This window comes from Tachysurus vachellii, chromosome 15 (genome assembly GCF_030014155.1).
Source record: "Tachysurus vachellii isolate PV-2020 chromosome 15, HZAU_Pvac_v1, whole genome shotgun sequence".
NCBI lineage: Eukaryota > Metazoa > Chordata > Actinopteri > Siluriformes > Bagridae > Tachysurus > Tachysurus vachellii.
This window is the reverse complement of record NC_083474.1, coordinates 2,488,551-2,503,820: the sequence shown is the minus strand read 5'-3', so window position 1 is coordinate 2,503,820 and position 15,270 is coordinate 2,488,551. Positions and strand designations below refer to the sequence as shown.

The 15,270-nt window shown below is 36.2% G+C and overlaps 1 protein-coding gene across 1 annotated transcript; it reads right to left on the bottom strand.

The window, feature by feature from the left end:
• Positions 1 to 1,167: 1,167 nt before the first annotated feature.
• On the bottom strand, positions 1,168 to 14,954 carry LOC132858350 (myelin protein zero-like protein 2). Its single transcript, XM_060888651.1, has 4 exons — positions 14,666 to 14,954; positions 5,605 to 5,774; positions 3,352 to 3,562; positions 1,168 to 3,264 (listed from the first exon to the last, which is right to left on the bottom strand). The coding sequence occupies exons 1-4, from the start codon at positions 14,724 to 14,726 to the stop codon at positions 3,095 to 3,097; spliced, it is 612 nt and encodes a 203-aa protein (XP_060744634.1). The 5' UTR covers positions 14,727 to 14,954; the 3' UTR covers positions 1,168 to 3,094.
• Between the last annotated feature and the right edge of the window lie 316 nt (positions 14,955 to 15,270).

Below are 15,270 nucleotides of genomic sequence, written 5' to 3'. Positions count from 1 at the left end.
ATATCATTGTCTTAACTGGACAATGATGTCATGCCATGGACAAGCGCCACTCGTCTGACTCACTTTTTAAAAATATATACTGTATATATATTTAATAATTAAAACACTGCATTGCTGATAATTCAACTTTCAAACCTCTTCACTTGAATCGAATGGCAAATAAAACTTGATTAAGCTTTCTCTGGTTATCGTGTGCTCTGATTTATCGTGTGCTCTCAGTAGAGTTACTCTGAACTGAATCCCACCTAACAATTGATTCACCAGATCTTTTGTTCACTATTCAAAGTCTGATCATAATGATACCTGTCTCACAAGTCTTTGATTGTGTGGATCACATGAATCAAATAGCACAAGTCTGAACTGATTAAAATCTGACTCACAATTCTCTTGTTATCTGGTTCACTGTTCAAGACAGATATAATCGTAATCTAAGCTGACCAAGAATTGTTTCTTCGGAGCTCTTGTTTACTGTTCTGTGGTATATGTCTGGACAGAATTAATTTGTACCCAAGGTTTTCACATTATCTGGTTGTCTGGTTCATTGTTAGAGCTGAATCTAACTCGACAGCAAATTCTTGAAACCTCTTGTTCACTGTTCAGCGGTGTGAGTCTGAAGTGAATAAAACCGGACTTAAGGTTCACCTGATTCAAATAGTGTAAATCTAAATCGAATAAACCCTGATTCATGATTCTCTCACAACCTGATTCTCTCACAAAAAGTGATTGTTCAAGACTCTACTGCACTGTTTACTGGTGTGTGTCTGACCAGACCAAACCCGGCTTGAAAATCTTTGAATCCAATCCGACCACTTGCAGTTCAACAAATATGTTGTTCACTGAATCAAATTCTGAACTGAATCAAAATCAGTTCCTTGCTTAAGCCTACTGGACACCTGTTTCTTTGAATCTTTTAATCAAATCACTTGCAGTTCATCAAATCTGTGGTTCACTGTTCGCTACGAGATTTTCTGCTTAATTCTACCGGGCACCAAATTCTTTAATTATCTGCTATAGATTTCAAGTGTGTGAAATAGAATAGAATATAATAGAATAGTCTGTCATATGATTGTGACACAAAATAAACTTTTAGCACAACATATAGACAAAATAATACTCTAAACGAATGAGGCGATGTTAATTATCTGTGAATTAAACTGATGCCACATCTGTGTTTGAATCATTTTGCCTGTCTTCTTATTTATTTGAATGATGAAACATAACTTCATTCTCACACAATTATCACAAATATCAAATATCATATCACACAAATCTAAACTCAAGGCTTGCACTCAACTTCATACAAGTCAGCAAAACCTTCAGCAAAATGAAAAAGATATGTCATTTTTAAAGCTGCGAGCAGCCTGTTTGGAGCTGAAAAACAAATCATGCTGAGTAACAGCAGAGCATATGCGTGCTCAGCATTCTTGTGCATGATTGCTTGATATTTTTCTTGATTAAAGGACTTGCATTTACAAACAAATACTTGTAGGAGTTGAATTAAAAGTTAGAGGGTTTACTGTATTTCATAGGAAGAGCACAAAACCTTGCGTGTGTAGAGTTGTTGTGTCACAGCTTCAGGGTTCCTGGGTTTCCTCTTGGTTCTCCAGTTTCCAAACCGCTTGCTTTTGCAAGTTTACTTGAATGATTTAGCATGAATGATTCCTCAAACTAATTCTGTGGCGTTCCTCCCAGCTTAAGAAGATAGCTTACAGACACTATTTGCTAGCATGAACATAATACAAACAACATTTTTTTTCCCCTGACAATTTGTGCAAATAATTTTCACAAAATAATTTGTGCATTTTTTAAAGATTATATTTAGACAAAAGGAAACATTAAAATGATGTTTGCTGGTGAACTAAAGAAATGATGACAGTAATAAATTGATATCTAAAAAAGTTATATAAAATGTTGATAATAAATAAATATAAACTATGAGGCAAAGAGTCTCATTCAATCCATCTCCATTCCAACAAGTTATTAAAGTATAGACGCTAACCCACAGACCAGCATGACAATATACACTCTGACCCACCGACTAGCATGACATTATACACACAAACTCACAGACTAGCATGACAGTAAACTCGGTAACCCACAGACTAGCATGGCAATATACAGTACATGCTAACCCATAGATTAGCATGACAATATACACTCTAACCCAGAGACTAGCATGACATTATACACACAAACCCACAGACTAGCATGACATTATACACACAAACCCACAGACTAGCATGAAATTATACCCACAAACCCACAGAGTAGTATGACAGTAAACTCATTAACCCAGAGACAAGCATGGCAATATACATGCTAACCCACAGATTAGCATAACAGGAATTATGCTAACCCACAAACTAGCATGACTGTAAACATGCTAACCCACAGACTAACATGACAGTAAACATGCTAACCCACAGACTAGCATGACAGTAAACACACAGTACAGTACACAAGCTAATTACTATTACTAATTACTACTATTAGTAATTACTGAATTACTATTTTAATAAACACCACATGTTGGGAATGCTGATCCTGTTATCTGGTCGTATTAATTGTTTAAAGAATTAAAAAGTAGCAGTAGCAGTTGATTTAAATGTGTTTAATTTGTGTTACACACTTTAGCTGACGTGCATGATAGCTGCTGCTACAGTAAGTTACGTTACTTTACTAGAAAATAAACCTTAGCTAAACAGTGTGTTAATAAGAGTGTAAAAAATAGAAATAATAAAAAAAAAATACAGTAGTTCTTGATACAGCATATACTGTACAATAGAAATGATTTGTATACATTGTCCTTGCTGTCATATGTAGTTGATTCCAGGCTTTTAAATGCATAAGAGTGCATCAGAAACAGTATCAGAAAGCACACACATGCTTTTATACACACACACACACACACACACACACACACACACACACACACACACACACACACACACACACACACACACACAATGTACATCCAAGCCAGAGGGGGCGCTGAACAGGAAGAGCAGCTTTGCTTAACACATGCTTTTCCCTCCATCATCTCCACACAGTCCTTCATTTTCTTTCCTCCACCCTATTCACCGAGCTCCACCTCTCACCATACCACAAGGTCTTTTCGTTCTCTTCTGAGTCTTTCTTGCCTTTCTTCCATCCTTCGCATTTTTTGACACCGGCGTATGAACACGCATATGGCAAGGATGACGATCACCAGTAGAACAGCACCCCCGATGGCCACAGCGAGAATAACGATCTCAGAGAAAGGAGCTGGAACAGAAGGTGGAGATGCTTACCAGCTTTATTTATTTATTTATTTATTTTGAAAACTTTCTTTCAACATGATGACAGACTCACCTGAAGCGACAACCCGTAGCTGAACCTCTCCAACATTCCCATGGACATCAGGCGGGTTCTTCACCTGGCAGCTGAACGTCCCGTTGAAGCTGAAGGTCACATCCCGAACCAGGATGGATGCATCGCTCGATGAAACATCTCCCACAAACAACACTTTCTTCTGGAAGCGACCTTCAATCGGAAGAAACGGCTTCTCATGGAAATAAAACACCTTCAAGAAGCCCAAAGAGGAGAAGCAATAGCCATTTTTAAAAAGTTTTCATCATACAATCTTTTGCTATGTTTCAAGGTACATGTTTGTCATAAGGATATATTATATAATGTGATTCTAATGCTTCACAATACAAATTTATTAGATATCAATATTTTTTCTAACAATTACAAACTGGTTGGGATTAACATTTTTATTCTTAATTTTTTCAATAAAAATGTTTAAAAAAAAATTATCATAATTTTTGTAAATAACATAATTGATTAATTAAATAATCTTAAAAGTTAAATAAAAGTATCACCAAACATTCACATAATACACACTGACCTAAAGATCTAAAGCTTTTTAAATAATAAACTGTTGCAATTTTCTACCTTTTTACTTTCCATTTCAGTGTTTAATCATTATTGTAGACTTGTCGTAGAAGTGTCATCAAATCTTTAAATAATTACATGCCGATCATTTAAAAATGCTTTTAAAGTGATCATCTTAAGAACATTAACATTATTATTTTCACATTTTCACATACTTTTACCTACTTTTACTAATTTCTTTACATTTCTTCCATTAAAAAAATAATTGTTGTAGATGTTTAATTAAAAGTATCATCAACCTTTGAAATATGGTCAGAATCAGATTCTGATTCTGATCTTTTGGTCAGAATCAGATTCCAGTGTTTGAGATAGAATTTTTTTAAATGATAAAATGTTAAAATGAGAAGGAAGTCTGGGCGTCCCTGCTTAGACTGCTGCCCCCGCGACCCGGCCCCGGATAAGCGGTTGAAAATGGATGGATGGATGGATGGATGTTAAAATGTTCTATTTTTTGATCAGTCAAATTATACTTGAAAGGATTAAATCGCCCCACATTTGACCAGAAATTGCTGATGTTGCTAATGTTAAAAATGCTTAACTCAATCTTACAAATTGTAAACAAATGATTTTTTTTTTGTCTACATTTGTGTTCGAATTGAAAACTTTTCATAGAAAATATTTTTAAATCATACACAGAATATTAGTCAGGTGTATGACGGGTGAAAAATGAAACCTGATTACAAACGGACGCTGAGCCTCAGTCAGCAGTTTAGTTTTTTATGAACTCGCTATACGGTTTCAATCTCTGCTGACATAATCGGGTTTACTGAAATGCACCTGTTAAGGCAGCTAAGAATTTAATTGAGTCCACTCTCTGAGGTGAAAATATTCATCTTTCATGACAAAAGGTAAAAACACAAATGTTTTGCACATAAAATGTCTCCATTTTCAGTTTAAGTTGCACAAATATTTGTTCAACTGTATACAACTAGGGTGCCAAAACTAATGAAAAATAATTAGTAGTTTTATTCCATTAAATAAATAAATAAATATACGTTTTATCCGTTTTTAATTTACTTACCATTTACACAACGGCAGCTCTAAAGGGCCACTTCCTCACCAGACTCTCTTTATTTTGACACTGGAGGCCTTCCATAAATCCTAACTGATCAGCTCATTACAGAAAACTGTACAATATCAACAGTGTGATGTGGTTGCTATAGAAACAGTAACATATTACAACAAGTGCCTGGGATTTGCAGCTACACTACTGCCAGAGTTGTTCTTATAGATAGTTAATCAGCACCTTCTGACCAATCACGGTCCAGAATTCAGTGCAAAAGTTTGTACACCTGTCATACAAAATCGAGGCTTCAACATGTGATTAAGTGTGTTAGGCTATATTGCAAAATTATTCATTTTTATCCTCTTGGAATATTTTCCTATTTACACCTAGAAACCTTTGTTTCTGCGGTGCATCCACACCCTGCTCTGACATGCTCTGACATGCACATGTAAGATAATATGTCTCCAACTAATTACAGAGGCGGCTGGACTCTCTATTGGGCACCGCCTCTCACTTGTCCGAGCCTCAGGAGCCCTCTGGAGGCTGCAGAAGGTGTAACCTACATGGCTAGAAATATAACTGACATGCTAATATAGAATACATGGACACACATACACTGATATTCACTACTACACATCACACTTGAGGACATAGTGACCTACAGATTCCTCGTTGCCGGGGCGGAGCGGCCTAAAGCTCCAAGAGATGGTGAGAGTCGAGCGTTTGATGGGGACCAAACTCTGGAATGTGCACTTCAACCTTACATCCGTGCCGTTCACCGCCTGCATTCGACCTGATGTGTACACTTTCATTGCAGCCACACCGTGCCATCCTGCAAGACAAGGTAATGTTAGTTTAGCTAAAAATGGAAAATCAGTGCAATTAACAACAATTATAACAACAAAGAAGAAACAGAAGGTGGTACCACATGGTGTGTATTTACATACTGTAACCTAATTGGCTCTTATAGTTTATGATGTCATAGTGCCTTAGTGTCACAAAGATAATACTATTTGTTTTGCAAGTCAAGTCTCCATCCTGAATTACTTCAACAAAATAGACTTCATGTTATAACTTCAATGAATTTCCTGGTTACAACTTTGAACTTTTTGACACAATCTGGTGTTACCAAGACGAGGTTTTCTTTTGAGTCTGGTTCTTCTCCAGGTTTTTCTCTCATTTCATCTTCGATACATTTTCCTAAGTCACCACTAGCTTGCTCATTCAAGATCAAATTTAAAATTAAAATGCTAAATCTTAATCTAAGATCTAGAATTTAAAACTTAAAAGATACAAATTCCAATTTCTAAATTCATATTAGAACTTAGGGGGGCACGGTGGCTTAGTGGTTAGCACGTTCCCCTCACACCTCCAGGGTTGGGGGTTCGATTCCCGCCTCCATCTTGTGTGTGTGGAGTTTGCATGTTCTCCCCGTGCCTCGGGGGTTTCCTCCGGGTACTCCGGTTTCCTCCCCTGGTCCAAAGACATGCATGGTAGTTTGATTGGCATCTCTGGAAAATTGTCCGTAGTGTGTGAGTGAATGAGAGTGTGTGTGTGTGTGCCCTGCGGTGGGTTGGCACTCCGTCCAGGGCGTATCCTGCCTTGATGCCCGATGACGCCTGAGATAGGCACAGGTCCCCGTGACCCGAGGTAGTTCGGATAAGCGGTAGAAGATGAATGAATGAATATTAGATCTTAAACTTTCAAATTAAATTCTAAATTAAAATCATGTAAACGTTTAATTTAAAGATTGAAACATAAAATCTAATTTCAAACTTTCATTTGAAATCTAGAATTTATATCATTAATGTATATTTCTGTAAATTTAAATTTAAATATGTGTATTTTTCTGGTAAATAATGCTATACATTTCAGTTCAAAAAATAAAATGAATTTGACTTGATTTGGACCAAACTGGGAAGAAAATGGAGGACGAGACAAATCAAAATCCTAATAATAGTAGTATTATTAATAATTAAACAGTAATGGTTAAGTTTTACAGTTCAGTTTAGTTTGTCATTATTTATGAGCTACACGGTTCATATTCAGAGCTTTACATACATATGAGGTTGAGACAAATTATTTTTAACTTTGGAAATTTGCAAATTTTTAAAACAATTAAACAATTGAACATTTTTCTACATAATCAACAATTTATTCATATTATTTTATATATATACTATTTCATGTATTATTATTAGAAATATGATACAAAATATTTAAAAGCCAAGCAGGAAATAAGGTGTAAATATATAGAAGCAGAATCATGCATTACTGGATGAGATACACGCTTTTTTTTTGGTGTGTTTGTGTGTTTGTGTGTGTGTGTGTGTGTGTCTGGGAACTGTTATCCCATGGGGCAAAACCAAAAAATTCATGGGAACAGCCGTTATTTATATCTGTTCTAAGCCCATGGGACTGAGAAAGGCCATGTTCAGTAAAATGAGAAGTGTATAAACAAATGATTAATTTATAGTTTTATTTTCTATTTTAGGAAATAGAACCAACTCATTTTACCAGACAAAAACGCACACACAATGTTTTCAAGAAATGAAGAAATGTTGCTTTGCTGATTAAACGTTGGTTTTTGTCTGTAAAACATTGACCTAAATATTTGCATCTATGAGGAATTTACACACACACACACACACACACACACACACACACACACACACACACACACATAAACCTGCAATACAAGCAAACTCTTCCAACTGAGGGCAGGAGAAAAGTTGAAGCACATCATCCATCACCTTCCTACGGAGAAACACTTCTGAGTGTGTGTGTGTGTGTGTGTGTGTGTGTGTGTTACCTTGAGGATAAAAAAATACCTGCGTTTACAGGCAAGCATCCAAGCCATCACTGCATTATAAATCCTGATCATAAGTAAAAGAAAGAATTTCCAGTAAATTACATTTGGCAGATTTATTCTTAACGGCAAATGTTTTTGTGTCTCGCACATGAAAGCTCTGAGGTACGATTTGCCAAGTGTGTCATTTCATTAAAACTTCATCTGAAAGGACGATTGGAGCAGCGGATTTAACCTTGACGCATGCAAGTGGGCTACTGTTAACTTCATCACATGGTTCTACTAACTTTATCGCTATCTTAGCTAGCTAATGTTACAATTAATCAATGTCTACCTTTGCTAGCTGACACAAGGTTATCACATGGTAATAACTTTAACTTTTTTACTTTAATCAGGTTAAATTTGAATGTGAAATTTGAAAAATTTTATAAATGTTAAGGAGTAGGCAGTTACACCATTGATAGCTGTATACGAACGGCTTGTTTAGTCGCAGCTTAATTAAGTGCTATTCATTGCTATTTTTAATTGCACCATTTAAAGTTGAATTATTGTAAGCTTTAAAACATTTTTATTTTTGTATAAACACATGTTAATTTTTTTTAAAACACAACTAAAAGTAACCAAGAAAATTTCTCACTGACAAAAATACACTACTAATACGACCTAACAGAACCTGTAGCTACCTGTTTACAGTTAACAGTTATTAGTTTACTACACTAAATAAAATAAAACATTTTTGTCAATTCACTAATCAGACCTAAGACAGCAGTTTAGCATTGTTAAGGCACAATGGTTACTTAATATCATCATTTTAGTGCTGTGATTAAAAGATGATTCATTCTGTTTGGATCTACAATTGTGTGTACAACTTACAAAACAAAGAAACTGCCAACCAATCAGAAAATAGCGTTTTCAGTAGTGTGTTTAAACCATATACTGTATTATGATGCAATTAGCTGGGAAAGTAGCTGCAAAGCATTCTATTTTAAGAAAATCTGCTGTTCCATATGGTTCCATATATCCATTCCAGGATAGCTAAGTGTTTCCGATTTACCAAATAAAGCACTGTTTAATTTTTTTATACATTTAGTAGTATTTTTAGTATGTTGAACTACGATGGTGTTTCCAGTGCAACCATGGCAACCGACACTGAACTGAATATAAAGAATGTTGCCCACAAGCGAGCAGCATAGGAGTGAATTTAGCGGTGTGAGAAAAGAAATGGCTGCTGGTGTAGGCACAGGGTTAGGCTTTATATAGAAAAGTCTTTCCAGTATGGTCTTTACTCAGTGGAATAAGAAACGTCTATTCTGTTCCGCGTATTTATTTGTGAAGCCATTTTTCATAAACTGCCTCCATGCATCACCTCTGTGTAACACAGGAAGGTCAATAAGAGGCATAAATAATGCGTATAAACATGCAGACTGAGCTGCCGGTTTATTAGGTACACATACTCTATCAAATCATTAATAAACTGCCAGTGCAGTTTATGTAGAGGAAAAAAACAATATGCACTGGCTACTAAGTGAAGGATTTTAATAAGCCTTGTTTACAGGCACTAGATAGGTAACCTAATAAACTGGTAATTGGATTTAGACACTATATAAATGATACTGATCTGAAATAAACTCTCGAGGTGCTTTAAACCGGAATATTATCACTTCAGGTAGATATTTTATGACAGACAGAAAGAAAAAGCCTGGTGACGATATATTGTAAGTCATAAGGTAACAATAAAAAATACAAATATTCTAAGCATTTCAAATTGTTGTGATATTAGAGGAATAAAACACAGCAGGATGTGACATTGTGGGAAAATTCAGTTACTGGTAACAGCAACTCCAATTCATCACACCATGTCATTGTTGATTATTTTCCTACAGCAGCATGACTTGGTTACTTCCAGGTTGCCCAAAAAGATTTAATGGAAATTCAAATGGCTGCCACTTGGTAGGAATTAATACAAATTTGAGATTTGAAATTTTAGAAATTAGTACAAGAGCAATGAGATTTAGAATTGTTAGTGTGCCACATTTTCCTCATGTAGCCAATAATTAACCAACATTAGATTTTAACCTAAAATCTGTGTGTGTGTGTGTGTGTGTGTGTGTGTGTGAGAGAGAGAGAGAGAGAGAGAGAGAGCGAGAGAGAGAGAGAGAGAGAGTATGTAAACATTTACTGTAACTGAGCTTGACTGTTACTGTTAAGAGAGAGAGAGAGAGAGAGAGAGAGAGAGAGAGAGAGAGAGGGATGAAGTACACTACAATAGTTATTTCCTGTTTTAAGCCTGAAATAGGAACACAGTGAGTGTGTTATTGCATCACTATTGTTCTCATACACTTGTTTTTGTGCCTGCAAGTCATTAAACACACACGCGCGCGCGCACACACACACACACACACGCACACACACAAATCTACAGAAATGCATTTATAATGACACACACATACACACAGTCTCAGACAGCAACAGGCCAACACTTGTCTGCATATTTTCCCCATTTTTCTCTATGATGTCCTTAAAATCAACCCTACCCTCACAAAATGAATAGACAAAAAAAAACCTCAACTTTTATTTTAAAAACATTTAAAAGAACTTAAATATTTTTTGGATACTGAGTCATCCTTATATTAATGGAAGGTCCTCACAAAGATTAAATTAATGTGTGTATGAGCGTGTGTGTGTGTGTGTGTGTGTGTGGATGAGGTGATAGGTTAAATTGTGGGTATATGGGTAAGGTAAATGTAACAATAAATCTAAAATAATTGAATGCCTTCCAGGCACAAACAAGCACACATTTCTTTGTCCTAATGAGGACCTTACACTGACAAAGATTAATTAACACTATGTTGACACTAACCTTAACCTAAACAAGCAGTAGGAAATATTTTGTTTCTAATCTGTATTCAAATAAAAGCATTAAAACCTCTGTAATTTTGTGAGGACCAGATGATTGAGAGCATTTGACACTCCTTTTCACATGGTCCTTTTCGGACCTCATAAAATTAGTTTTGTTTTTTAAATATAAGTTGTAAAACTCTTTTAGTAAGGACCAAGTGACTAAGATGTCAGTTGACAGCATCCTATCATTGTGAGGACCTTTTTGGGCCTCATTAAGTACTAAAAACACACATTATATTTTTACTGATCATTTAACATTTTCAGTGATGTTCATAAATAAGTTAGTGTTAGTAAATTACCAAGTGTGTATTCTGTAACCTGTAGTTGTGATCTGTAGGTGTGAAAGTGGAATGTTTTATTATTAACATTTAAACCAATACCTAGCTACCAATGTAGCGACATAATATTTTTTCCTTTGCACTTTTGTACTATATTTCATGCCCTTTTAAATTAATTTATTTTAATATGGCTCTTGGCAAACAAAGTAGATATATGATCCAGAATCAAAGTGATATTAAAAAAAACACACACATAGTAAACAAGGCCAAAGAGTAATCCAACAAATAAGCATGGCAGGTGTTGTAAATCAAAGGCAAAGAGCTGCTTTAGAAATGGCAAGACTTCAGAAAGTGTTAACACATGCAGGATGCTTATAAAAAAACAGGAAGCAATCAGAGTTCACTCTAGATCTCTTGTGACTATGACCTCTGCTGGCTGGGAGGAGGAGTGCCCTGAGTTCTAGATATTATACTATACTTGTTTTTTTTTGTTTTTTGTTTTTTTTGTTATTATGTTGGCTTTGTAGAAGCCAACATTCTGTTTTCCTGTTTAAGCTTAGACAAAACTTTATAAAATTTAATGTGGCCTAGGGCTTTCGAGCCACATGCACCAAATTCAGTTATGTTGTAGACCCTGGTCTGAGGTTTGTTGCTATTACTTTTATAAGCGATCCAAGTGCCGGTACTTCCGGTACCGGGTCTCAAAGTGGCCTTTTTTCCCATAGACTCCCATTATAAACTTTGGAGGTTTATATCTCGGTAAGCTTTTGAAGCATTTCAATTGTGCCGAAGCCCCGCCCCCAAAATATGTAAAATCAAAAAACTTTTTACAACATTGACATGTGACATATCAAAACACTCAGAACAATGAGAGGAACTTCCTCATGTGCATTCTGATGACGTCACATTACGTCACGTGATGTCACGTGAAAATCAATAATTAGCACAACATGAACATGTAACATATCAAAACACTCAGCCCATTGAGGGGAACTTCCTCAGGAGTATTCGAATGATGTCACATGCTCGTCTCCACTTGCCTCCAAATGTTTTGGCACCCTATCTTTCTGTCCACTTGCCTCCAAAAGTAACACTGACCCTTATGTCCACTCGCCTCCAAGAAGCACCTGCCTTTGCGAATACTTGCCTCGTCAAAGCCAACATCAAAGTTTGTCGCGACGAACTTTACAAATCTAGTTCAGTATTGCTATTTCACTGTCTTGTATTCCGAACATTTTTCTGTAACAATGCCCTTTTCCCTAAGATCCTAAATGTTTTTGTTTTTCATTTCTGTAGTTCATAATAGTAATAGTGTTAGAGTAAGAGTCTGCCTTATTCTTCCCTGAGTGATCTGCGCTGCTTGCATGATCACTTCTAATCCAATTTTCCAGTGACAGATATGTACATAGCGCTGTCAGTATGACGTGCAACACTCAAAGAGGATTTCACATGCTCATGTATTCCCACTTGGTAAATGTGGTAAGCCACAAGAGTCTGCATAGATTAGTGTACATGGAACACTAGCTTTCTGATGTAGTATTTTCTTGTGATTTAACGTTGAGTTTGGAGAAATGGACTACACACGCTAATGTTACAAAAATATGTAGACGAGGCCTTAAACATGTCTAAAAAAAATAAGCTCAAGTTGTTAATTAGGCCATCAAGGTTCTTAACATCTATTCATTCATGTTCTATACCACTTTGTCTTACACAGAGACCTGGAGCCTGGAGCCTATACCAGGGGAATTGGAGCACAAGGCAGATTGCAGAGCACAATTGCACACACACCCATTCACACAAAACAGAGATGCCAGTCAGCCTACAACACATGTCTTTGGACTGGGGGAAACAGGAGTAACCAAAGGAGTAACCAAAGGAAACCCCTGAAGCAAGGAGACAAACTCATAGCAGAGGTGGGAATCAAACCCCCAAACCTAAAGGTGCAAGGCACTACAAGGTTCTTAAAAATGTCATTAGAATAATGATTAGTAAAATCAATTTTGACTGATTAGCTGCTCCCCATTTTAGTGCCCTTTTTAATGCCCTCATTGACTTGCCCTCACTATTACCCCTTGAGGGGTGTTATTACCAACACCATCTTAGGGTCTGTACCATTATTTTATTGGATCAAGTGAGTTTTGGTAGATGATCCATTGAAGGGTCAAGGGCTGAAGTCAAAATAAATACAGACTTCAAGAGAATGACAAAATTTTGCAAATGTTTCTGTTTGAATGAAAGACCACATTCTTTTTACTTAACATCTATAAACTGCCATCTCTCCAATAGTGAGAAAGCTTCTGCATTCACCAAATCCAAAATGTCTCCTTGCTATTCAAAACCTTCCACCCAAGAGTCTGTAGTGGCAAAGTCTGTCTATCTGGCACAAAGCAGAATTACTCCCAGAATTCTCCCCAGTCTTTACAGTTCCACATCGTTCTCCTTGTTATTTAAAGTGTGGTTTGCTGTAATGAAAACAAAAATGCCAACCTCCTAAATGTCCCCAAGGTTCATACTATGAAACATTATGTAGATTAATCTTCATGTCTATTTGTGGGCATGGAGTGACGTGGAGGAAATGTGTGGTGAAAGCGATTACTAGCTTGTAGCATAGTCCAAGTGGTGTGTGTGTATGTATGCAAGGCCAGACATTCTTTAATCACTCACAGGAAACACAGGAATGCTCAAAGACATTATTGGAAAGTCATTAAATCCTATATGGGAAAGTCATTAAATCCTAAAGACAATGTCTCAGAAGCCTTAATGTTTACACATCATATTGTTTTTTAAATGACATTATGAACCCTTGTATTTTTAGAACTATTTCAGCAAAATTTTAATTTGCAAATGAGATCTAAATTTTTTTAAAGCCCTGGCACATTTAATTACTTCTGGGCTGTCACCATTCTGACTTTTATGCAAATATATGAAAATGTATTCTCTAAATGTTTTAATGTTGGCTGTGGGTGTCCTGACCCATATGCAAATGAGAAGGATGCAAATGAAGCTCTAAAGTTTATTGTATGTGTTCTCTTATGAGAGATGAGCTATACTATACCTATACCTACTGTAACATAACCACAGTTCTTGACCAAATCCCCAAAGCTATGGTCCCAAGACAGATCTCAGCTTTCAAAACAAATGGCTGAAGATCTGCATAAATGTTCCTGAAGATCTCAACATAAGATCCTTATGCAAGCTCCCAACCCACCTGCACCAAACCCCAAATACAACTGAACCAAACTTGTAAAACATGTAAAAGGAAGTTTTAAATTATCTTGACCAAGAATAGCCAAATCAAGGTTCCAAAAAACTTTAAAGAAAGTCAGAAGAATCTTGGCACATCTACAATAAGCTCTTAACACATCTCTACCAAGTCCCGAATCACCCAAGCTCCTAGCACATCTACAGCAGTCTTTAATCACAACCTGAACCTAGGTCCCTAAATACTTGAACTAAGTCAACAAACCAATTCACCTGGATAAATGTTTTTAAAAGAAAGGTCCCAAAACCCCTGAATCCAGGATCATTACACAAAACCTTAAATCAAGGTCCCAACACACTTTTAGAATCCTAATCAATATGCAAATGAGATAAATTAGTTTAGCTATAGACTATAGTTTCTATAATACATCCCTTATACTGTATGTAGCAAAACAATGTAATATTTTAGGTGAATTATTTCTCTAAATGTAGGCGTGTAGACAAAGAAACTTAGTTTTTCCTTTATTTTCTCACCTGAAGTGAAGAGCAGCACTGGGAGGAAGACGAGAAAGTGAAGAACCCGTTTAAGACACATGTGGAAAAAAGTTTTTGCACTCTTGTTTACTCCGTGAAGGATTGACTTCACCTTCGTAGATCCCCAACAGGCTCCTGCTTTAACACGACGACTAGCACAGCAGTTTATAATGATAGGAAGCCCTCCCTTGCTTCTTTCCTTTCCTCCCTCCCTTCCTTATACACTTTATACTGGACATGCCTATGCTGTGAATGCTGCTCCGGATTACTCTAACACTCACTGCAAAATCTAGCAGTGTTCTTATTACTGACACAAGTCAACATCAGTTGTGCAAATTCAACATAAGCTTTTATTAAGTCAACACTAAAGGTTCATTTCATGCTGTGTGACATGTTATAAATAAATAATGTAAATAAGTTATTATAATGCAGTACTCTGGGAATTCCTCTTATTCTGCATTAAAGTTGGGGTCTGTGACTTCTTAGCAGCTTTAATAAAATACCTGCTCAACCTTTGTGTAAAATGTGCACAAACTTGGAAATAATCACCTTTTTTTCCACCATATTCAACTACTACATCATAGTTTAAATTAAAACATTAAAAT

Bases quoted from the DNA above. Each gene is read 5' to 3' on its own strand.
- LOC132858350 (XM_060888651.1), bottom strand. From the start codon at position 14,726: ATGTGTCTTAAACGGGTTCTTCACTTTCTCGTCTTCCTCCCAGTGCTG. The intron at 5,775-14,665 runs GTGAGAAAATAA...CTTGTCTTGCAG, and splicing joins AGTGCTGCTCTTCACTTCAG to GATGGCACGGTGTGGCTGCA. The intron at 3,265-3,351 runs GTGAGTCTGTCA...CTTCTGTTCCAG, and splicing joins GCTACGGGTTGTCGCTTCAG to CTCCTTTCTCTGAGATCGTT.